Genomic DNA, 25,233 nt, shown 5'->3' on the forward strand with positions numbered 1-25,233 from the left:
GTGACGTTGTCAAATATCCAAGTGCTGCTCACTAACAACACTAAATGCGTGTATTATATACCAGGTTCTCACTTACGCAGTTTCTGCAAAAGGACTATAAAAACAGCTAGTATCAAAAAGGTAACACGACCCCCCTCTCTTTAGTTTGTTAGTTACTATGACAACCGTATTCCGTGACTGTCAACCTTGCAAGGTTCTGTTGAGTAATGCTACACAGATGAGCGTGGTTGGTACTAGTTAACAAAACAATAGTACAAGTTTTAAAACGGGATAGAGGACTACCCTGAATAAACGGTAAATACACTCCTGCTGAAAAACGAGTATGACTTTAAAATGGCGTTACAAATGTTGGTGACTTTTCGTTCTCCCGCTGTGTTAATGTTTAATAAGCTAAAATGGAGGGATTTGTGGACAACCTAACAGAAGATGAAGCTGAGAGACTGAGTCTTCAGACCAAACCCACCTGCTTCATTGTAGTTGGAAAACCGGTAATTTATCTCTCTCTTTAAAACAAAAATAATACCCATAAATACTGCATGTCCAGTGGGTCAAACGTAACTTTTGACCCTTTTTAATATCATTTGACCTAACATCATTAACATGTGCATTTTATACTTCAGGGTGTTGGCAAGTCCACCTTAGCCAAAAGAATTGCAGAGTCCTGGAAGTGTATCTTGATTGATGGTAAGCCCTTTTTCCCTTTGTCTGTCTACCAACAATTTATATGACATTCCTCATCTGCTTTTACACTATTTCAGACACAGATCTGCTCAACACACACATAAAAAATAAAACAAAGCAAGGGGAAGAGGTGAGTAATTCTGTATTGTGTATCACAATGTTTCCATGTGCCTGCGACCCTCATGTGGACAATAAAGCAGTAGAAGATGGATGAATGGAGTGTTTCCATCTGTTCTCTATTGCGATTAAGTTTTTGCATTTGCCTTTATCTAACAATTCTAGCTCTTAAATATCTTATCTGAGGGGAAAAGCATACCAGAAGACAAGGTGCTGCAGCTGATTCTTGACAGACTGAACTCACCAGATGTGGCGCACTATGGTAAGACATTTATTCTACAACTTATTTTACTTGGATCAGTGACCATGCATGCAAATAAAATGTGTTTTTGTGTTTTTATAAGCAGCAGGGTAGGTGCTCCGCCATAACTTCTTTTTGATGTCTTGGTGTGTTGTGATTCAGGATATGTGCTGAGCTGCCTGCCGTTTATGTCGGAGGAGTGTCTGAAAGTACATGAGCAGATTGTGGTGATCAAAAACCTCAAGCTTACTGTCGATTTCATCATTAATATCAAAGTAAGCATCACATTGTCTGTCTTCATTGATTAAATACATGCTCTTTTTTAATGCCATGTGTCATTATTATTATTACCCTAACTCTCTTCTACAAGTGTGCAGACAAGGACCTGGCCCAGAGGTTGTCAGGCCTGAAGCAGCATCCAGAGACAGGGCAGGTGCACACCACAGACCATTGGAAGTATGAAGAGGTGTACATCAAGGAGAACATGGATGAGGAAGTGGAAGATGAAGAGGAGCTGGTATGATTTAAGGAAACCACCTTTATTCAACCCTTAGTGTCTTTATTAATTTGGTTTTTACAGCAATTATAAATATATCAATATTTCATGCAGTTCCCCAGTTTTATGTAGTAATTGCCAGGCTATACTTTCTTAATTGTATCATATTCTTTGGGTTTATTTTGCTTGCAGGCTGCTGAAGAGGAACCCAAAAAGGACATTGTTGACCAGATGGTGTGTCCATCAGAGAATCTGGCCAACAATGCTATGACTCGAATCAACATGTATAAGGAAATTATTCTCAGACCACTGGAGGTGAGTTACCACAGGTATATCCCAATATGATGCAGTGAGTAGATGAGCTAAGTGTTTCAATTTGGTCATCTTTGTCCAGCACAACATAAAATGTGAACTTTATTTGTGAACTCAGTATGGCAAAGTCAGAGTCACTTTTCTGGTAATACCAGAATTCGAGCCAGATTACATTTTCATTCTTAATTATTATGTATTATTATGTATATATTTTAAGTTACTGACTTTGAATATAGGAAATCAACATTATTTTTTGAATGCCAAAGCAGAATGATGGAACAATAAATACTTCTGTTTTCTGAAATGTAAATCTGGAAAATAAAAGTCTACTGGCACTCACCATGAAATCATTCTCAACAAATATTTACAGGATTTCATGGCAGAGCACAACCCCCTCTATTTGTTGGAACTGGATGGGAACAAAACACCTGAAGAGCTACACTCTGTAAAGACACAATATTCTTCTGACTATAAAACATTTTTATCATGTAAAAGCAGTAATTATTGTCAATTAATTGTTTTGGCTGTAGTCGGTAATGTCCCGTCTTGGATCCATGGCAATAACACGTGCCTCAGTCCCCATCCTCCTCCACCAAAGTGATGATGAAGAATTACCAGAAGATATTGACATGGTGAATGAATACCTTGAAAAATGCCACTAAGTATGTGATGTCACAAGTAGTTTAATCCTGGTGTTATTTTATTTCCAGGAGGACCTAATGAGAAAAATGTCTTCCACCAAGACAGTGGCCCCAGGCTTTAGGTGGAGAAGGAGCCGCTGGGGCCAAACCTGTCCTGTTGCTCTGAAGGAGGGCCAGGTCATACCTGGCAAGCCTGAATTATCTGTAGGGTGAGGGATCTTATATCACCTATAGCTAAGTGAAAAACTGTCCAGTTAGACAAAAGCAAAATTGCCAGCTAACTATCATGTCAACCCCTACACAGCTTCCAGGGAAAACTGTACATCCTCTCATCTCAGGAGGCCTACCAGAAGTTTGTCGCAAACCCTAGACAGTACTTACTTCCTCCAATGCCCAGGCCCCCTTGCAGGGTTTCCATCATTGGGCCCCCTCTATCAGGAACGAGTACCCTGTGTAAGCTTCTAGCCCAACACTACAACACATTGGTTGCTGACATGGAGGAAATGGTGCAGCCAGTTCTGACTAAGACTGAACGGGAGAGGCTTGACAAAGTTGAAGAAGAGACCACACAGCTGGCCATTAAGACAATCACAATGAAGATGGAGGAGAGTGGCAGACAGAATTCAGGCAAGTTGAGCTTGATATATTTTTTTTTTTCACCTGTATAATAACTGTATGAAAGAAGATTTTCACCTTCTTTATTTGACAAATTTGAATGAATCTTGTGTTTTTATTCTATCAGATGAAAGCCCTTCTGCAGACGGTAAAATTACAAAAATTTTTTACGTTACTGTCTTCATTCATTCGTTCATTCACTCATTCAGTACAATTATGTACTAATTGGTCTCTGAATTTGAGTGTCGACTTTTAGTATTTCCTATCAGAAGTTGTGTACTACTTTTCTATTTTACTCAGTGACAGAGGATCACCCAGAGGTTAAAGCCATGGTGCAAAGTGCCCTGGAGGAAACCAAACAACTGAGTACGTCTCCCCTTGGCCGGTATGCTGGGGTCCTGGGGAAATACATACAAAATGTAAGTCAAAGGTCTAAAACATGATGCTTTTTCATCCAAAGAAAATATACATACATAACCACAATTGACGCTTACGAGGTTGACGTTACAGATTCAAGATGCAGACACAGAGGCCAGGACTGAATGGGTGCTTGACAACTTTCCCAAAAACATCTCCCAAATGGATGCCTTACTTCAAGGTGAAACCCTGCCAGACGTCATTTTTTGTCTCAAAGACAGTGGTGGACATCAAGGTAGGAGATACCGAAACAAACTATCACAAACAAGCTGTTGCTTCATTTAAACTTATGGACATTTGTCAGTGTTCATGTACCATTGCACTTCACTTTGTCAAACAGTTTTGAAAAGAATGTATGAGATGAACCGAGAGAGTGTGGACAAAGCACTCATGAAGAGGATGCAGGATGAGCTGTCTGCAAAGGAGAAAGAGGCATTGTATGTGTGTATAAAATTATGTTGTAACATTCTGCAGTTTGTTATAGCTAAGCAAAGGTGATTTTGCATTTGTTGCTTTAGTGCTTCTTTCCCCTATTTTAGCAGCAAAAATGAGCCCAATTCAGAGGAACATTCAAATCTAGAGGCAGTAGCTGAGGAGACTGAAGGTATGTATTGTCCGTCTATAAGAAGCATGAATTCTGTTGTTAAACACAAGCCAGTAAAAATAAACGTGCGCTGCTTTTTGTTGCATTGCTTATATTTGCAGAGTATCCTGAGCAATCGGGCACCAGCGGCCCCGTACATTCTGACATAATCAAAAACGAAGGTGAGATATTTTATTAAATGTGGTTTTCCAGATCACAAATACGAATTGTTCTCACTCTGCACAAAATCACTTTACAAATGTAATATTCTTCAGCCTCTGCTGCTCAAGCTGTGACACTACCTGATCACTGGGAGTTGGGTTATCCAGATGTCCCAGAGATGAAGGACTTTAAACTGGAACTGCTACAGTTTGTGTCTGAATGGGAGCAAATGCAGCGCGCTGTGACTGTTCCCTACTTAGAACTGGAGATTGATGGCAAAAGCCCTGAAGACTTGCTTTGTGAGATGGTGCGTCACATGGAGAGTGAGTGTTGCTATTCTCAAAGTATCAAGCGCAATCTTTTATTTTTCTATTACACCGCAAATTAACATAATAATAATAATAATAATTATATATATATATATATATATATATATATATACACATATATATATTATTCATGTTTAGGAAATTAGGTCAAAGCCCTCTTTCCAGTCTATTCCTAAAATATCAGTCTGTGAATAACGTGATGCGTGATCCTCAGAGCCCTTCACGTACGTGCCCTGGGAGCTGTCAGCCATGGATCTGGATGAGGAGGCAGAGGATGCTGAAGCCTTAGCAGAGCTAGAGAGAGCTGAGGACAGCACTAGTGATCATGATGCATCAGAGGAGGAAGATGAAGTTAGTGAAGTGAAGAATCTTTTCACTTTCCAACCTCATTCTGTGACATTATGTGTTACTTTTTAAGACGCAGAGTTGCTGAAATATGAACAAATGTTGAAAATGCTGCATTTCATCTTTCTAAATAAACCATAGGTGGACACAACAGCCAAGAGGTTACTCGGTGATACTCATCATTTCTGTCCTGTGGCCTTAAAAAACCATAACGTCCTGAAGCCCTGTACAGATGAAATATCAGCCAGGTATCGCGAGAAAACCTTCTACTTCTCCAGCACTGAAGCAAGGGATGCCTTTCTTCAAAACCCTGCACAGTTTGTTGCGAGGAGTGAGCCACTCAAGGTACGAGATGGCATGAGCCCAGAAAGAAGATGTGGATAAATAAAAGATAAATTCTCACATATTATTCTGTTTTTCTATCCAAGCCTCCTGCTCTGCGGGTCTTTTTCCTTGGCACTCGTGGGTCAGGAAAGACCTCCCATGGTCAGTGGCTCGCACAACAGCTGAGCCTCTTCCATATTCAGTTCAGGGAGCAGCTCCAAATGCTCATCATGTCCAAGACAAAGAAGCAGGTGCTTTATGCTGATGAGGTAGATAACTCAGAGGAGTCTCTGAAACACCTGAATGCCCTTATTAAGGAGGCCAAGAGGCAGGACAGAGAGGAGGAGCCTGTGGAGGATACTTCTGCCAACATGAACAACACTGAGGTCAGTGTCAATAAACTAAAATCAGTTTCTAGTTAGTACGAGTAACTGGTGTATTATGATTTTGTCTAACATAAAATGATTGTGTATTTATTGTGTGTCTACAGCCGGAAGTGGTACTGACTGATGAGGAAATGGCCATCAAAGCCTATCTATCAAATGGAGATCCACTCAGTCCACAGGTCTTGGACATGGTTATTGCACCTTACTGGAAACAAGAGCCATACATGTGCGTGTACCTGTACACAGTGCACAAATTAAGTTCTTCTTCTTCTTTCGACTTCTCCCTTTAAGGGTTGCCACAGCGGATTTGCCTCCATCTTATCCTCTACCCCGTGTCCTCTTCTGTTACAATAACTGTCCCCTAAACAGTATCTGTGAACCTTCTCTGTGGTCGTCCTCTTTTCCTTTTCCTTTGCTCCAGCTTCAGCATCCTTTGTCCAATATAATCACTATTTCTATAATACACACAAAAACATCCAATACCCCAGTTTTAGTTGGGATGGCTGATGTCAATCAAATATATAAGCATTTTCTTTTGAAAATGTTGAACTTCCTTTAACCCCTTTATTTATCTCTTTAAAACCTGCTGAATACAAACCATGTCACATTTATACTGAAATACACTATATCTTACTTTTTATTAACCTGTGTTGATTAGTATTGTAAAAATATGGTTATGGAATTTAATTATTATATATGGATTTTGTCTTTTTATTTACATACCTTCACAGAGTTGTGTAGTGTGTTTATCTTTGTGTCCCCCTGACCTCAAGATTCTATCTTGTAGGTCCACTGGTTTTATCTTGGAGGGCTTCCCACATCATCCTGATGAAGTGCAGTACATGATGCAGCAACAGCTTTACCCTGACATTGTGGTCATGATGTCAGTGGACGTCGCGGAAGTTCAGAAACGTCTGTTGCCGACATACCTGGAAAAGTGGCGTGAGCACCGCAACCACCAGGACACACAGCTGAACGTCCTTCATGATCTGCGTAAGAAAAAACAGGTCAGTACTATATTTGTTTGGGAGTAAAGTTTTTCTGCCAATTTTACTGTGAACAATTAGTTCCAAGAGTCAATGCAGATGTGTGAATATCAGTTATACTTTTGTACAGGAGGAGAACATTGTCAAGAGGAAGGCCGAACTAATGGCAGAGAAAGGTGCTACATCAGCAAAGGTTAGCCGTTTCACCATAAACACTGGGATTCTATGCCCTTCACTGGATAACTATTCCTTCTACTCTTTATCATATAATCTGTTAGTTTCACAGGGATGAAGAAGACAATGAAGAGGAAGAGGTTAAAGATAACATAGAGGAAGAAATAGAGGCCATTCTGGAGGATGAGTTTCCTTTAGAGGAGGATAATGAAGACGCAAAGAGTGAGGAGACTGAGGATGCAGCTACTGAGAGGCTGGAGATGGAGATAGAGGAGCGCTTTGTGTCGGATGAAAACAGTCTTGCTATTGTAACGGTACAAAGACAAACACAAACCCATGAAAACACTCAACTAGACATTTACAGTTCCTGCCTTTGTGTCATTTTTAGAAAAAAAAAAAGCTTTACATTGTTTTTACTGTACTTAATATATTCTGCTTTGTGCTTGTCCATAATCAGGAGCTTTTAAGTGAGCAAAACATACCCAGCATCTCAATTAGTGCATCTCGAAAGCCTCGATATGTGCGGCATCAGCTCCTCCAGAAATTGCAACCTCTGCTGACTAACAGGGAGTCACTTTTCCAAAAGTGTCAACCAATCTCATACAGCCTGGCACAGAAGCTGCTGCTTTCCTCTTACAAGTTCCACAGTGCCTTCCGCTGCTGGGATCCCATCAAGGCAGGTGTAATTCAGGAATGGCCTCATCACCTGGGAGATGAGGTCTTTATTTTTGTCATAAATAACTGCTCTAGGAGTAACCTATTCTTTATCCTTACACATCTTGCTTTCACAGTTATACAAAGAGAGAAACATAATCCAGCCTCTGCAGTGGCCGCTCAGTACCACATATCCACTGATCTTCAATCAGTATATTTACTTCTTTGCATCGAAGGAAAACCGCAAGACATTTACGTTGAACCCTTTGAAGTATCTCAGGCAGCCAAAGCCAAAGCCATCCCTCCCTGTAAAAATGGCTGTCCTTGGACCGCCCAAATCTGGAAAAACCTCTGGTATGACAAACAACAACTGCAACATTATCGCCTCGAAGTCGCCACTGTCTAGTATGCTTATCTTCGTGCCTGGTTCTTTTTCAGTGGCACAGATGTTTGCTCAGAAATATGGAGTGGCGCGGCTGTCCATTGGCAGTGTTATGCGTATGGTGCTTGACACACAGGAGCACACTGACCTGGCAGTCCAGATGAAAAAGCATCTCTCCCAAGGCCTTGTTGTGCCAGATGAACTAGCCATTCAGTGTCTGGAGGTGGCGCTCATGAGCTCGGTTTGCATCACACGAGGGTGAGACAGTGAACACTCAAGACCTGAAAAGATCCTGAGCCGTGAAATTTAAGATATCTTAATAACCTTATCTTACTAAGATAAGGTTTATCTGCATTTCCTTACTTGGCACTCCAGGTATGTGTTGGACGGCTTTCCGATGACACTTAAACAGGCAGAACTCCTTGGTTCTCGAAGTATCATCCCCATGATAGTGACTGAGCTAGAGCTGGACACAGTGGAGGTGCTGAAAAGAGGTCATTTGGACAAGATGAAATCCAACAAGTGAGAGAGCACACACAACAAATAACAAGACTGATACTCCAACCCTGTAGAAACCTTCAAAGTTAATATCAAACAAATGTATCATGCTTGATGTTCCTCCTCTCATTATAGGCCTCACCTGATGCACGACAGCACTGAGATCCTACACATTCGTAACTCTCATTACAAACAGGAAGTTGAGCAGGTGAAGAAATACTTTCAGCAACAATATCAGAACTGGATTGTGCTTGATGCCCTAAAGAGCAAATGGTGGATATGGAGCAGCCTTTTAAAGGAAGTCAGTATCAGCACGACATATATCCACAACTTCCTTGAAAGAGCATGGAGCGGTAAGTAGCATTATCAGACATCGGCTCCACAGGGCTTTTACACCTGAAGTCAAACACTATTCTAAGGGGATGCATTACTATTTTTAATGCACATTTAAAACATAAAATAAATGCAAATGTTGTTTAAGTGTTAGATGACAAACATCAGGTCATTCTTTACATGCATTTAATTGCTTTCCAGGTAAAGCAGCCTGCATCAACAGGCTGTGTGTCACACCACAGGAGCTGCACTGTCGGCTTGGAGAGTTTGGCCTGTACTGTCCTGTCTGTCTGGCTTTACATCACCACCTAGTGGACTGCTCAGAAACTGCAGCTTTGACACACGCAGCCCAGTACAGGGGACAGTATTACAAAATGTGTGGGGGAGACCATGTTGAGGTAACTGTTGAGAAGCTTCTCTTCAGCTATTTTGTGTGTTCATGGTGTTTTTACTAAAATTGTTAAATTTTTATTAACAGTAATGTATTGTTCTCTCAATGACAGAAGTTCCTGTCCACTCCAGATCAGTTTGTGCCTCCTGGCTGCCCACACACTCACCCGCAACCCCACCTGCTGCCAAGAAAGCTAACTGAGATACAAGTGAAGGACAGGTTCCCACAGCAAGTCGAGTTGAAGGGCTTTTGCCCTGTCACTTACCTGGAGGGAAAGCAAAGGTACTGTAGTATTCATCCTCTTAAAAGTTCAAATCTACCCGACTTGTTAGACAAGATACTGCATTTACAAACACTAATTATTGTTTTTTTCCAGCTCCACAGTAAAAATAACTCATTTTAATTGATGAGTGATCAGAGAGGTTTTACCTGATTTTAAACTAATGTAAATTGTGTAAGCACATAATGTAAACACAATGTAAGCAATACTGACTGGAAAATATAGAGATTCACTCTACATCTCACACAGCCAAAGCAAATATCTTAAAGGACAAAATTGTTGTCACATCTCTTTTTATTGTCACTTTTTACCATATTTAATATTGTGTATTCTTGAATGTTTATTTTGTCTTAGGTATGAAGCCCTTGTTCAAGGAAAGTTGGAATATGCAGTGGAATACAAAGAACGTATTTATATCTTCAAGACAAAACAGGAACGGGAAATGTTTTTGAGGTATTATACTTTTGCATGTTTCATGACTGTAACATTTTTTTTAATATAAATCACCGAAGCTTGTTTCACACATTGTCTCTCAAGGACTCCTGAGACCTACTGGGACCAGACCCTGCCTAGTAAAGTTCCTCCTCTTAGTGAGCCTGTGCCCCTCACCTCTCTCCCAACACTGGGTTACCTGGAACAGGTCAAACACACTCAATCACACCCCAAGAATACCACCATTTTAAGAGATGCCCAAAAAGTGATTTTGTGTGATACCTGGTCTGATGTATTTTCAGGGTGTGGCAGTCGCAGTCATCAAGGCCACGACAGCTGTTGGATGTCTCAAACCAAAGTATCCCTTTCTCAGTACAAAACGATCAGCACTCGTCTATGTGGCCGTATATCTGAAAGGTAAACAAAAGACAAGGTTGACAACTAGATTGTTCACAGCATTTATCAAAGTACATATATTTTACTTTTTTTTTTCTTTTTAGCTTTCAACCACAAAAGCACAGACTACACTCGTCAGATGTACAAAAAGAAGCTTGCCTTGTTTGAAGAGAACTGTGCCCTCATTCCCTACCTGACCTCAACCATGAGAGGGAAGTACAAGCCTCCTAGAGAGCGTCCCATTGACTTTGAATTCAAATTGAACAGGTTCCTGGCCTTGGAAGACCTGCCAAAAATCAACTGTGTGCTGTAGCTGTTTGCCCGCAGCATCCTTCATTATTGTGGCTTTCAAGATTATTTATACATGGTCTTGCACTCTTGTCTTTGTGTAGCTTATCTATAAATGTAAGACAGTCAGGGGAATTACCACTTTATAATAAATGTAACTGAAAAAAAAACTGATGTGGTATCGAATTGATAAAGAATATTCTGTATAATAGAATCTGACATTTTTTCCCAGTGGCCACTCGTGGTACTGCAACAAAAATACTCAAGTGGCCCAAAACCCTATTTTCCCATTGACCACAATAATAAAAGAGACACCTTTGTTCACAGGACACCTCAAGACATGTACATAGGCATCTATAGATCTTTATATTCTATATTTTTAATTCATGGAGCATCATATTTGTAAAACTTTTCTAAAGGCCATAAACAGCCCAGAAAAATCTTATTTGAAGATAAACAGGTTTAATGCAATAATCTGGAGTTATAAAACTACTTTACTTTACTATTGTTCCTTATAATGTGATCATGAGTCTGCAGTTTTTCTGGCATGACTTAATTTTTTTATATTTTCTGATAATTATATTAATATAATATCAATGTAAGAATGATATTACTATAATGATGATACACTTTATATTCTGTGAAAGCAATATTTGTTGGCAATAAAACTGTAGAAATATTTAAAATGTGTTTACCTGTTATTACATATTAGTTTGATGTCAAATAACATAGTTAACAGAAAATGTTCCACAATGTACACACTCTGTTTTTTTCGTAGTTTGTTTTCCCAGTTTACAGCAACTTTGAATATTAGCATACAGTACTTACCCGTGAAATGAGGAGCTTTTTTCCATTACAAATGTACTAAATACTAAACATGACATCTTTAAAATACCATGAATCAAAACATTTTATAATAAATGATCTTATGTCACGGTAAACATCATCACGCATGCGCATGCTCTATGAGCCGCTCAACCCGGAAATAAACTCGTTGACTCTCGCGAGGTCTTGTGCGGGAGCGGTGAGCGCGAATTCGATAAATATTCCAGAGAGGGGTCCTCAACACTCAACGGCTGTGTTGTGAAGAGAGTTGTGTGGCTGTGTGAGACCGCTTTAGTCTAGGTAAGCAATCGCTAACTATGATGGATACGGTAACCCCTTTTCTGCTTCTATAATACTACAGAAACACACGGAAATACGCAACGACATAGTAACTTTTTTTAACGTTTAGCATGTAGTGGGAGCTAGCCGTGCGACTTATGTACACTTATGTCTACTAGCGATAGAACACCGTTGTTGTTGCCTATACGTTCATGTGCGGTCAGTGTTCTGAGCATCTCAAAGTCCAGTAAATGTGAGCAATGAATGTTCAACTAACATCACTAAAACATCATTGCATGACTCGATGATGCGATTGTAACATGTATTAAGTTTCATTTTCATTTCCCCTACGATGTGGTGTGCGTGTGATCAGAATGTCTAAAAGAAAAAACAGCTCTGTCAGTGAAAGCCTCAACAAACGGGTCAGAGCTGTGGAGGAAGAAGATGACGATAATGACAATGTTGATGATAACGACCAGGACGACCCTGTTTTGAGCCAGGTATGTACGTTCACCAACATGTTACAACATATTAATACGATTTGTATCGCGATAATACCCCTCACGATAACTTGACAATGGCGGGATTTACACTATTAACTGTTTTGGAGTATTTCACAAACTGCTGATCTACAGGGAATTTTTTGCATGAGAATGGTAAAGATTATGGTAAAATGAGTGCCATTCTCTGGACCTAAAAGCCTTGCAGATGCCAGAGGTCATATGAGAGTGGGCATACTGGTTCAAACATGTAGAAAGACACCAGTCACTTACAACCGTGTTATGTAAAACACCATCACTGAACACACAACATGTCAAAGTTTGTGGTGGATGGGCTACAGCAGCAAAAGACCATGCACATTCATGCACATTTGTGCATGAAACTTGATGAGAAAAATTTATCTGTAGTATTTAATATTTGTTTCCTTTTGAAATGTGTTCCGAAAACATACACGTATTTGGATATGTGGCAGGAAATTGATGAGTGGTTTGACAGAAATAAAACTTGTGTTAAGGTCCAAGATGGTGGTAGTGGTGGTGATGATGTAGTGAGAGATGCAGGGATTGTGGAGAGCATCACCTTAAAGAACTTCATGTGCCACACACTCCTCGGCCCATTCGCCTTTGGTTCCAATGTCAACTTTGTTGTCGGCAACAATGGAAGTAAGTGAAAACATTAAACAAGTACGGTGTTCCAGAAATTAAGTGAAAATAACAGAAATGATACTGTCTCCTTCCCCAGCAACTAGGTTTATTGAAAATCTTTCAGTTACCATGGCAACTGGTGCATTAACTTAATTTGTCAGATTAGAAATTTAATGTCACATACTATAGCCTTTTGTCACATTAACGTCACGTATTTTAAAGGAGCTGACAACAGTCATTGTACACAAGCTCCATTTGAACTCACTTTTGTATTATTTTAAGGTGGGAAGAGTGCCGTCTTGACTGCTCTCATAGTTGCTCTAGGTGGCAATGCACAGGCTACAAACAGAGGATCATCCCTCAAAGGTTTTGTCAAAGAAGGAGAAAGGTAAATTATTATCAACACTATGTAATAGACATTGTTTTTTGGCACTTTAATTTGTTGCACCACACATGTCATCCCTGTTTCCTCAGCTCAGCTGATGTGTCGGTTACCCTGCGTAACAGAGGAAAGGATGCTTACAAACCTGAAGTGTTTGGTCCAGCCATCACTGTAGACCTCAGAATAACACGAGAGGGGTTGAGAACCTATAAACTGAAGAGCAAGTCAGGTAAAAGCCATGAAACGCTATGTGGAACCACTGCTACAATTTGCGATCGCAATATCACGTCAAAATAACAATTACAAAACACTGTTGAAGATGACAATAGGCAATATCTTGTCATATTAGTCTGGAGCTCCAGTAGCTGCTTCCTCTCATTACACATTAAGAATGTTTTTATAAAATCTTCTTTGCTCTCTCAGGTCAAGTTGTCTCAACAAAGAAGGAAGAGCTTATGTCCATGCTGGACAATTTTAATATTCAGGTATGAGCAAAACAAGTCTTATTCAGTACATAGGTGTTAACATAATTATAACGGTGTGTAATCTAATGGGTCTTGATGAGCAGGAGTCATTTTTAACCTGTTATTTATTTAAATTTTCTCCAAAGGTCAACAATCCTATTTCAGTTCTGACTCAAGAGATGAGCAAATACTTCTTACATTCAAAAGGAGAAGGGGACAAGTACAAGGTTTGTCTAAAATAATAAATGTAAAAATAATAATAAATGTGCCTATTCCTATTGGTCTGGTAAGATTCTTTTAACTTTCTTTTCTGTTGCTCAGTTTTTTATGAAAGCCACACAACTGGACCAGATGAGAGAGGACTTTGTTTACATCAAAAGCACCAAGCATGTCACTGCTGATAAAGTGGAGCAACACAGTGAAGTAATTGTGTTTTTCGCTTAATACATTATCTTACGTAATTATATTTTAGACTCCTATTTTGGATATACTTTGAAATACCTCAGTTTACGACTAGCTAATTTTGTGTGGCCATGTCTGATTATGACTGTTGCAGCACTTGAAAGATATAAAGCAGAATTATCGTGAAAAAGAGGAATGTTACAAGAGCCTGACATCTCTTGACGAAATGTCCACCAAACTGGAGGAGTTACGGAAGCAGATGGCTTGGGCTTTGGTAAGATCATTTCTAACGGTTTTCTTGAACCAATTTTCTGCCTGTGTGCTAATGATATTGGGTTTGTGCATTCATTACTTAAAAGACCGTCCATCTAAATATTTATGGCTGTTGGTGCATGTGGTAAAATTTGCAGGTGACCGAAATGGAGAAGGAGTTGGAGCCGATGAAGGAAAAGCTGCAGTTGGACAGAAAGTCCACAGAGAAATATGATGAGAAAGTTGATGAGTGGAAGGTATGAGAGTAAATTAGTGAAAACATTGTTATTTGTTAGTATAAAACCAGAGTTATCAAAAGTGTGTATTCTTGGCTCTACCTACTATTAGTAGTTGTTAAGTAAGTACTTTGCTCACACCATGCGTAACGTTAAACTGACTACATCTCTGACTGTGATTGTGCAGCATAAGGTTGAGGAGTCTGAGAAGAAGTACAAACAGATTCAGGAACAGTTGGAGGGGATCACCCAACAGGTCCAGGACCTCCAGCCCAGATGCACCGAGCTTAAGGCTGAGGCGCAAAGACGTAATACTCTTCTCAAGTCCTGTGAGGTCAGGGTCCATATTGTTTTATACCTCTGGTATTATTTCACATTTCCTTTTAATCAACTTCATAACATTGCAATTTCAGTCACTTGCATGTTTTTTACATTAAATACTGTAGTGTGTTTGTTGTTTGTTCCAGCTCTTTGAAGTCACTGTTATAATTGTGTGAAACTCTGTAAATGGCTTCATTTTTCTGCTCCTTATCTATGTGTGCACTTTAGGTAACTGTCCACCGATGCAAAGCTAACCTGAGGGACCTGGAAAAGGACAAGGCTCAGTTGTCCACAAGGATCAATGATCTCAAGCTAAGGTTTGACTTCATCTTGTTTGCTCTTCTTGTGTGACCATTCCCATGTCTTTCACATCTTTTGTCTAGTTTATGTTATCACCTTTTTCTTTTTTTTGTCTCTCTAGCATCAGTCAGACCACAGGAGCAGAGAGTCAAGCCAGGACAGAGCATATGGAGCAGATAAAGGCTGAGCTGGAGAACATAACACACCACATCTCCACTCTGAGCCAGCAGACTGACCAGTATCAACATGCCTGCACCCGATTAAAGGAAGAACATGGAAAGATTGGGTAGGGATGCCAAAAACAAGATCACGTGTGAATCATGATCTCGGGACAAAAGAGAAAATTATTCACAGATACGTTTTATGTGAATCCCTCCCTCAGTAATTCTTATAATTAAGTCCTGCTGGTGTGCAGATTAAACTCGGCAGAACAATCATTACCGCTGCATTAGCCTCTGACACAACAAATTGTCCACCTCCATCTCTCCTCAGGAGAGAACTGGCAGTACTGCAAAAGTCTATCGATGCCAACGAAAGAAACGTGCGGACTCTGGAAAGCAGTCGCTCCAATCGGCTGCGGCGTTTCGGAGAGCACATGCCTGCACTGCTCACTGCCATTGAGGAGGCTCACAAAAGGGGCCAGTTCAAGCAAAAACCCAGAGGACCTCTGGGTAAGACTTGGTGTCTAGTATTACAAATAGTAGTGTAGTGAATTTTTATTGTAAAATAAGTACTTTATTTATGATGTACTGTACTATGATTTAAGATCACTTTTGTCTCCTACAGGTTACCTAATTAGCCTAAAGGATCCTGAGCTGGCCTTGGCTGTAGAAGTTTGTCTTAAAGGGCAGCTGCAGGCCTTCACCTGTGACAATTATGAAGATGAGAAGGTACTACAGGGACTCATGGCTAGAGCGTACCAAGGTGGTCGCAGACCAACCATCATTACCAGCCAATTCATCCCTCGACTCCATGATACGACGAGGAGGTGAGGACATGAACATTGTTCACGAAAACATACATTAAGAGCTTGTTAACTATATGGTAGAACATTGCCCCAAAACAAAGCATTGGGCTTGAAGGTTTTGTTGTTACAAACAACAATAACATTGGTATATTAGTAACTGCAGGAATAAGCTCATTTTAATTTGTTTAACACACCCATATGAGGTATTGACAACACTGATTTTGCTGCAGTGCGCTTTCTGTGGACACTCGCTGTCACTGATATCATGGATGCTAAAAGATAGGAGGTTTAACCAATCACTAAGGGACTTGCCAAATAAAATCCTGCATAAGTCTGCAATATGTTTGTTACTTTTCCCACCGTTCGACAGCCACTCCCCCACACCAAAGTAGATGACGAGAATCAGTCACTTAAATTTATTCATTTGACCATGGTGATGTTTTTCTTTGTGGACTTTGGTTCGAAAGAGTGAGTGATTTATACATTTCAGTTTCTGGCCGTCATGCCAAGATAAAGAGGTAAACATATTTTTTAAGATATTGTGAACTTTATTTTGTGAGCCTTTTGTTAAGTGGCTTAACATTTATTTTTTTCCATGTGTTTTTTACTGAGTGTCTGCCGGTTCTGATACATAATCTAGGCACACACAGGGCAGACAGCTGTATGTAAGGTTCTGACTCTGTGTCCTCTATGTTCCTCACAGGACCACAGTTCTTAAAGCCTGAAATATCCCTATAATGTTTAAGTGATATTGGTTTGTTGTGTCTCATGTGACAGGGCTGTGAATCACCCTCAATATCCCTCAGTGCTTCAAGCTCTGGAGATTGAGGACCACATTGTCGCAAACTGCCTGATAGATCAGCGGGGCATAGAAAGTATTCTACTCATTAAGGTAAAAGCCTTTTTCTTTTTCAAAATAAAAGTACAATAAAAATTAAATATGCTACGCAGCCATATTATATGAAGTCAAACTATCTACAAAGTCTGTGATGATGTGATTTTATCCATTTTGTCATATATTAAGACACACACTCATACTCTTATGATGACGTGTTTTAGTATTGTGAAGGTATGGTACACTGATTTCTTTAGTTTTTTTGGGGTTTGTAGAATCGAACAGAGGCTCGGCGAGTGATGCAGAGCAGAAACCCTCCCCAGAACTGTTACCTGGCCTTCTCTAAAGACGGAGATCAGATCGACAACAGCCGCAGTTATACCGCTGATCAGACCAGAGCCAACTACCTCTCTGGAGATGTTGAAGAGGAAATCAGACATTTGCAGAAGGAGATAGAGAACCAGAAAGCTCAGGCAACTCGTATCCAGCAACAGATAAAAAAGATAAATGAAGACATCAAACAGAATGAAGGGCTGCTGAGGAGAACTTACATGGAGCAGAAGACGACTAAAGTAAATATTTTTACCTCCTACAAATCGGTATTAATCTTATTTTGACACAATATTCAGACTACGAGTTTGATAATGACACATGTTTAAATATTTAGGATAAAGCCACAAAACTACAGCTGGAGCTAAGTGACCTGCAGAATGTGGAAGAGCCTCAGTCGGAGGACTTAAACCCTCTGGTTTGTACAAAACAGACAAAGATGTATCTGTATACACAAATGTCATTCACAACATGCAATACTTTTAAATGATGAACTATTGGTGACACAATTTCACCACAGGAGGAGGAACTTCAGGAGATAATTACAAAGATTGCATCCAAGCGTGCCGAGTACGAGGAGACGAGAAATCAGATGGCCAACCTCAGGACTTCCTACGAGGAGGCAGAGCAGGAGTACAAGCGACACAAAGAGCAGATCAACACCATCCGAGAGGAAGCTGATCCAATCAAGGTACAAGTGCAAGGTTTAAGATGTCTACTTATTATTGCATTATTTTTCCACAAGCACAAGATCAAATGTAGAGCTGAAACGATTAATCGATGAATCGATTATTAATCGATTACTAAATTAATTGACAACTATTACGATAATCGATTAATCGGTTTGAAGCTTTTTTCATGATTAAAACAAGATTTCCGATTGTTTAAGCTTCTTAAATGTGAATATTTTCGTAATTTCTTTGCTCTGGATAACGAAGAAATCATTAAAAGTTAATCATTTGAGAACATCATCATTTCCAGGTTTGGTGATCAACATTTAAGGTTTTCTGATATTTTATGGATTAATCGAGAAAATAATCGACAGATAATAATAATCGTTAGTTCTAATCAAATCAACATTAAACGTTTGTTCTGCCACAGGATGAGCTGAGTAAAACTGACCAGGATGTGATGAAGTGCAAGCATCACAAAAAACACTACGAAGAGAAGCGCAGCACCCATCTCCACAACATCCAGACCCTCGAAGCCAACGTGAAAAGCAAGGAGCAGGAACATCAGGTATGTAAGGGTGTGAGTTCTAGTATTCAAAATGGCTTAAAGACATCTGATTATGTTGTAAGATTGTTAATCTGTTCTAAGCTGTGGCTTGTGGGAGTTTTTTTTATAAAACTCAGAGTCTGACGATTCGCTTTACTCTGTGGGTCAGGCATCTGTAGCCAAGGCTACAGAAATCTCCCCAGAGCGCGTGGAAGTGCGTCGCACGGCCAAAAGTCTGGACAGTGAGATCACTCGTCTGAAAGCTAAGATCTCGTCCCAGCAGGAACAACAAGGTGACCGTGAGGAGATTGTAAGGTAGGTTGTCTTGACTCCTGTTCCAAGCAACGGCTGATGCATGTAAACCCATAAAGCTTCTTCTCCCTTCACATTTCTCACATGTAGACAGTACCACGAGGCTCTGGAGAGCTACAAGAACCTCACACATCAAGTGAAGAACCTCAACAGCTTCATCAAATGCCTGGACAATGTGATGAACCGCAGACTGTATGTTTACGCCGAGCTCAGGAGGCAAGTTGTCAAAACTGAAATTGATAATGTGACCATGGTCAGACTGGTTTATTCTCATGCTTTGATCCTTCCCTCATTGTCCATCTGATCCATCTCTTTATTGTTTTAGATTCCTCTCTGCCCGCTGTAAATACTACTTTGACAGCATGTTGAAACAGAGGGGCTACACTGGAAGTATGACCTTTGATCACAAGAACGAAACGCTCTCCATTTCAGTAAGAACGTAATTTGATCAATTAGTGGGACAACACATAATCATTTTAATAATGCATATTCCAGTTCATTTATTCATTTATATTTTGCTCATTGTCCACTAACAGGTTTTAAAAACTAAACACACCATCAATGCATGGAAAATCATACGGAAAACATTTATCATTCAGATGAAAGTCAACCAAACTTGAAATTATTGTCGAAATACGAAATTCCAGTTATTTGTCTTAGAGTGGTACGTGCAAGTGGACCAGTGACATTTTTCCTTCCTCATTTGACCTCAACATAAATATTGCCTGCTGACTTTCTGGTAATAGTTTATTTCTGGCTTTAAACAGGAGACAAAATAGAATTCTATCTGTATTTTAGGCTACTAGTTTGTTCTGTCACAGGGCTGGAATGGTATTCTTCCCAGTGGGACGACGCACCTTCCACTAGACAACACTGACTTTTTTCTCCCCCTTGAGGCCGGGCAGGCAACCGTCGGCCAGGGCAGGCAAAAAAACACGGAAGCAATTTGCCCAGAAGTGCTCCAAAATAACGGACATGTTTACTGCAGGTGCCACCAGCACCAGAAAACCAGCAGCAGAAACATCAGGAGGAAGAAGGAGAGATGGCTGGCCATAGAAAGGAGAAGGAACATAACAGGAAGGAAACTGAAGAAGAGGGACAGGGAGACCATGACAGGGCCAAGTGGGGACAGATTGAGGTTAAGATGGAAAGTGGAGTTGAAGACATGGTGGTAAGGAGTAATGTTAGCAAACTGACAGGGACACTCGGGGATGGAGTCGTTATCCTGTTTGTGTGTACCTGGTATTCCTTATGCTGTGGGGACCTAAATCTGTCTACACACTCGCATTATGGGCACTTGTCTTCCTTTTATAGGAACAAAAACCTAAGTCCCCATGGCGTAAATGACTACATTTTAAGGTGGAGACATGTTTTAAAGTTAAACTGAGGTCAGGGTTAGGTTGAGGTTAGGAATCTGGCCAGTAGTAGTTATGGTTAAGGTTAGAACAAGTCTCCAGGAAGTCAATGCAATGTCATCTGAGATCATGGAATCATGGCATCAAATGGGGTTTTTTTTTTTGTACAAAATGAATTTCTTATCCACTGCTGTGTAGGTTCAGCCAGGCCAGGGAAGCGGGACTGACCTGAGAGACATGCGTTCTCTGTCTGGAGGCGAGCGCTCCTTCTCCACTGTTTGCTTCGTGCTCTCTCTTTGGGCCATCACAGAGGCGCCTTTCCGCTGCCTCGATGAGTTTGACGTTTACATGGTAATAAGATAATGTTTTTTTTAATCAGTTGTGTTGAGTCTGTCTGGACAATAAAACTTCCTGAACTATGAAGTAAATACTGAGGAACGGTCTCTCTTTGTCTAGCTTGATTTATCAAACAACCAAATGTTATCCTGGGTTTTGTTTTGTTTTGTTTAATTAGGACATGGTGAACAGGAGGATATCAATGGACATGATGCTGAAAGTGGCTGCTGGTCAACGCAAAAGGCAGTTTATATTCCTCACTCCACAAAGCATGAGGTAATCATTTATACAACCTCCTTCTGTTTGTAGTGTATATCAAATTTCTTTGTTAACTAACTCTGTAAATTAACTATGGACTAATCCAGGGGTCTCAAGCTCACTTTTGAATTTAATGCCCCTGGAATAATCCTTTCAGGAATAACAAATGCCGTGTGAGTTTTAGTGCCATCCTTGAATTGTTTGCCCCAGGAAAAGCTTAATTCTCTTCACCTGAACCCTCAAAGGTAAGACTCTGTTGACATGTTTGTTTGTTTGTTTTCTGCAGCACTCTTCCTGTAAGCGAAAACACCCACATCTTACGAATGAAAGATCCAGACCGGAGCCACAATGACTCGCCAACAAATCATGACAACCACCAGTAGCGTTGCTAGTTTATTTCACCATCAGAGAGTTGCTTAATACTTAAAGCCTATCATTGTAAAAAAAAAAAAAGAAATGCAGCCACATCTATTTTATTCATAAAGTGGGCTTTGTGGGTTTTGTTAGTAAATAAGTTTACTGTTCAGAGATAGCATATTAAATGTTTCCTATAAGATTGGATTACATTCAGGGTTTTGTACAGAGCGCAAGTATTTTGTATCTTTTTTTTTTTCTTTTGTTGTTTTTCATTATAAATGAATAAATTAGTTAAAAGATTCAGTGTTGTGTTTTTTTAATGGATATAAGAAAATAACATAAGTGTTTTTCACTTGAGTTCCAACTTAAGTCAACTTAAAAGGTTGGATGGATAATTTAAAAAAGATTACACTAAGAGAGGTATACTTTTTTTAATTATGTGTTGGAACACAGTATGACACACATAATCTTTGATGAATGTCCATGATCTCTACTGATTCACTGGATAAAAGTCATTTTGATTTAGATCCATGTTTTAAACCTTTAACCTGAAACCCTCAGAACTATTAAGGTCAGTCATGTGGGGCGATATTTGCACCTTTAAGGGCTCTGAGCCAAATCTCCCACACGAGGCGGTCCTCTGGAATGCACTTCCACTCATGGATGTAAAGTTTGTTGACAACATCCCTGACCTCCTGTGGAAACGAGTGCCTTTTTCATTCTCTCCCTGTGAAGTGCTATGAGGAGACGACATGAAGACCAAATCTCTTCCGTCAAGGCTGTTTAACAGAAACTCAGGAGAAGCAACAGGTGAGACTCCGAGTCCTGCAGCAGCATGCAAGTATCAGCGACATGTGGACTGTGAGGAGAGCTGTGCCGACGGTGACAGCTGCCCAGAGGCAGGCAACAGCTGGCAGAATGAGAAGTGCCACAGAGAAATACACTTTGCCTTTCTGCCAGAGAGATATGAGCCTCTGGTGGATGATGAGGCAAAACAAGAGAGGAAGAAGAGAAAGAAAGAAAAGTACAAAAAAGTAAAGAAGGTTGGTATTCCTTTTTCACAGTTTGCTTAAAATGTTCAGAAACAAAAATGATGAACTTGGATAGTTAGGTGGTAGCCTTAAATAGATACTTGATCTCCTTCCCTTTTGTCCTTTCCTCGTAGGATCAATGTGGGTAAGTTAAAATATGAATCACACGTCACATTAATATGGCATTAATCAGCCTCAATTTCTTCTGGTGGAATCTTAATTATATTATTTTCATCTAATGAACTGTTTTGTAATTGTGTGTATTTTTCTGCAACTGCATCCTCCATAATAATCAGGCCTGGGTCTCTGAGTTGCTGGTCAACCTGTGTTTTGCTCCCACTTTGTAGCTTTGTTTTTACTGGCCATCAGTTCCAGATCATGTTAGACTTGTGGGTCTGACCCAGTCAGATGAAAACTGAGATTATGTTCTTAAAAGAGCTTTACAGATTCATATGTGTCACATCTTTGGCCTTTGCTTGCTGCTGCTGCTGCTGCTGCTGCAGGAGACAAATGTGCTGCTCCACTTTCTTGCTCTGTCCTTTATCAGTCACCAATCACTTGCACGTTTCACACATACAGGGACCGGGTGTGTGTTTGTGATTCAGCACTAACTAATGAGGTCTTTTGGATGAAGAGAAACAGAGTTCAAGGAAGGATCACCATTGTTCCGTTTACTGCACAGAGTGCTGTATAACCCACACAAGTGATTTATTTCTACACTACGTCCTTGTGTTGGACAATAACAAGCTTTATCTAATGGCTTCACATAAGAATGCATGCTGTAAAATGTTGGGTAAACAAATCATAAACGACTCTTTGACTACTGTTAACTATTGACTACATTTATTATATTTCATATCATGGAAGTTTATTGGGTTACATTTCCACAATGGTGCACAATTACAGAGTATAATAAGGAAACCATTGTATTTGAAATTTAACCTCTAAGTGATTTCCTCTGGAATTGATATTTAATTTAATATTTAATGAATAGAAATGGCAAAGTATGCTACTGTAATGAAGAACATGCTATGTCTTTTCTTGCAGGTGCAGTGCTGGTAGGTTAAAAGTAATGGAATCAATTGCCCTTATTGAAATAATTCATATCATAATCATAGAGAAACTGCAAAGGTGGTGTGGGAATGACTAATCAAAACATTAGATTCACAATCATGAAATAATTTCAGATGCAATTATTGATCCAATATGATCAATTTAATAATAAATATCAATTATTTTTATGATGGAGTGGGTCAACGTGACAACATATTCAGCTCACATGTTGATTTATAACCCTTTATATCATGTAAGATTTATAAGGAAATAAAATGTGACCAAAATTACTTCAATAGGTTTAATAAGTGACTAGGCACTTGTTTTTATACTACACATTATCTGTCTCTTATCAGTCCATTGTGGCCTACATAGTGCATCTGTAAAAACATGCTGGTAAACAAATTGTAAATGAGCGACAGTCTGAGATGGGTACTTGAGTCTGTAAGTTCAGGTTTTAAAAAGATTTTAAAAAGAAATATTAACCCATGGTCCTGCTATCAGCTTATTATGAAACAGTTATTCAATTTCATACCAGTTCAAGTAGTGCCACATTGAGGAAGCAGCTTTATTTTCCTACACAAACTGTCTTCCTTTGTCTGCTTCAGCCGGTCAGCCCTTTCCTGCTCAAAGAGGACAGGATACAATAGGGTTCACAAGATTTGCTATTTATGTTTCAGGGTTAAAAACACTCTCCCTGCTGAGCCATTGTTCTTATTTTATCACACACACACACACACACACACACACAGCGGGATACGTTCATGCTGATTCTGAATAGGATTGTGTGCTGACAAATAATAAAAAAAACATTTCCATAGTTCACTTAAAATAATCAATTCAATCTTTGGAACACTCCTTATGATTAGAGGATACAAGTAGTGATGACATGATTTCCAGGGAAAACCTAATCAATCATGTTTGTGACTAAGCCATCATTCATGTTAAATGTATCATGGATTGACATGAATTCAGATTTTCTAATCAATCAACAATCAATTTCTTTGTTTTCCAGAATGTTGGCAAAGCACTGCGCTCCAGTTGGAAGTGTCTGATGCTTGGTCTCTACAATTTTGCTCTTGGATATTCCACTCCAATGGCCATGGCTGCGACTTTTGTCCCTGATTTTCACCGAGGAAGAAACGGGACCTGAGCTGAAGCGATCGATCAATCGATCGATCGATCTCGATCAATCAATCACTCAATCTCCTCCGGTTTCTGACTAAACTGTGTTGCATGTACCAGCATCACATGGGCACTGACCAAAGAATTTTGATCATGATTATACATTTGAAATTACATCTTTTTTTATATATATATTTCATAAGTAATAATCAAGAATTAATTAGTGAATTAATTTTGATATCAAGTTATTTCTCAGTAAAATAGACATTTTAAACAGTAGACAAACTCCTTGATTTGTTTTTATATAATGATTAATAAGATACTAAAAGACTTGAGTGCCTTTTTACATTTGGAAAATGTTTCTTTTCAGGCATGCAGCTGGTTTTTGCATGTCTGCAGATAGATAATAAAAAAGCACTTTACTGTACTCGCAGATGAAGTTAATCAGGATGGTATTTATTTAAAATATTTACAGGCAAAGCATTGACAGGGAAGCGATAATGAGCAAAGCCCTGGTAAAGAAGGCTGAAAGGATGTGAATAGAGTTGGTGTGGAGCAGCTGGAGCAGTATGAAAAATTAGAAATGTGTGTCATGTTCAATGAAGGCTGTCACTGAGCTGTGAATTTAATTCTAATTGTACTGTATATCAGTGTTTTTGTATGTATATATTACATTTGTGTTCATGTATCTGAATGTGAGGAATAGTAAATAAAAAAACATTAAATTTGTCAAAGTTATACAACAAATACAGACAGAAAAGGGTCAATCCATAATTATTAATTCGTTTCTGACTATGTATAATAATGAAGTAAAAATTAAATAACTAATGCAATATCTGCCACTTCCATTCACAGAAGCGCCCCTGAAGCAAATATTTTGTATTCCATGTATGATAACAATGTCAAATGTTATTTCATTAAAAATATATCTGTATATTAAAAAACGTCGATAATATTATACTTGAATGTTATTAAACTCAAGTGAAA

General features: G+C 39.4%; 3 protein-coding genes across 7 annotated transcripts; all 3 read left to right on the forward strand.

Annotated features, from left to right (window-relative positions):
• The first annotated feature begins 39 nt into the window (after positions 1-39).
• Positions 40-11,131, forward strand: ak9 (adenylate kinase 9). 2 transcript variants are annotated; one of them, XM_044048820.1, is made up of 37 exons: positions 40-294; positions 391-488; positions 621-684; positions 759-811; positions 964-1,060; positions 1,202-1,314; positions 1,410-1,556; positions 1,728-1,850; positions 2,218-2,292; positions 2,378-2,479; positions 2,558-2,697; positions 2,793-3,115; positions 3,231-3,251; positions 3,404-3,522; positions 3,614-3,755; positions 3,861-3,957; positions 4,060-4,124; positions 4,226-4,285; positions 4,379-4,588; positions 4,809-4,945; positions 5,081-5,284; positions 5,368-5,649; positions 5,754-5,875; positions 6,437-6,656; positions 6,766-6,828; positions 6,914-7,123; positions 7,267-7,485; positions 7,601-7,817; positions 7,902-8,103; positions 8,221-8,367; positions 8,479-8,696; positions 8,878-9,074; positions 9,180-9,349; positions 9,702-9,800; positions 9,885-9,987; positions 10,082-10,196; positions 10,280-11,131. In XM_044048820.1, the coding sequence occupies exons 2-37, from the start codon at positions 396-398 to the stop codon at positions 10,486-10,488; spliced, it is 5,178 nt and encodes a 1,725-aa protein (XP_043904755.1). In that variant the 5' UTR covers positions 40-294; positions 391-395; the 3' UTR covers positions 10,489-11,131. The 2 variants fall into 2 exon arrangements, with proteins under 2 accessions (XP_043904755.1, XP_043904756.1); XM_044048821.1 differs by lacking the exons at positions 40-294; positions 391-488; positions 759-811 and having other exon boundaries at positions 653-684; positions 4,039-4,124.
• A 369-nt stretch (positions 11,132-11,500) lies between these two features.
• si:dkey-119f1.1 (Structural maintenance of chromosomes protein 6-like) lies at positions 11,501-21,297 on the forward strand. Its single transcript, XM_044049552.1, has 26 exons — positions 11,501-11,588; positions 11,941-12,067; positions 12,583-12,730; positions 12,995-13,100; positions 13,187-13,323; positions 13,518-13,579; positions 13,705-13,785; positions 13,880-13,981; positions 14,115-14,234; positions 14,371-14,469; positions 14,636-14,782; positions 14,998-15,086; positions 15,191-15,355; positions 15,562-15,740; positions 15,856-16,057; positions 16,814-16,928; positions 17,147-17,443; positions 17,539-17,619; positions 17,722-17,892; positions 18,303-18,440; positions 18,589-18,734; positions 18,822-18,947; positions 19,057-19,162; positions 20,285-20,437; positions 20,601-20,698; positions 20,967-21,297. The coding sequence occupies exons 2-26, from the start codon at positions 11,942-11,944 to the stop codon at positions 21,061-21,063; spliced, it is 3,291 nt and encodes a 1,096-aa protein (XP_043905487.1). The 5' UTR covers positions 11,501-11,588; position 11,941; the 3' UTR covers positions 21,064-21,297.
• Positions 21,298-21,692: 395 nt separating this feature from the next.
• LOC122784407 (uncharacterized protein C1orf115-like) lies at positions 21,693-24,993 on the forward strand. 4 transcript variants are annotated; one of them, XM_044049666.1, is made up of 4 exons: positions 21,693-22,080; positions 22,203-22,213; positions 23,116-23,137; positions 24,137-24,993. In XM_044049666.1, the coding sequence occupies exons 1-4, from the start codon at positions 21,790-21,792 to the stop codon at positions 24,272-24,274; spliced, it is 462 nt and encodes a 153-aa protein (XP_043905601.1). In that variant the 5' UTR covers positions 21,693-21,789; the 3' UTR covers positions 24,275-24,993. The 4 variants fall into 4 exon arrangements, 3 of the variants coding, with proteins under 3 accessions (XP_043905601.1, XP_043905604.1, XP_043905603.1); XM_044049669.1 differs by lacking the exon at positions 23,116-23,137 and having other exon boundaries at positions 24,137-24,200; XR_006362175.1 differs by lacking the exon at positions 21,693-22,080 and having other exon boundaries at positions 22,201-22,213; positions 23,116-23,126; positions 24,137-24,195.
• Positions 24,994-25,233: the final 240 nt, after the last annotated feature.

Source organism: Solea senegalensis, linkage group LG17 (genome assembly GCF_019176455.1).
Source record: "Solea senegalensis isolate Sse05_10M linkage group LG17, IFAPA_SoseM_1, whole genome shotgun sequence".
NCBI lineage: Eukaryota > Metazoa > Chordata > Actinopteri > Pleuronectiformes > Soleidae > Solea > Solea senegalensis.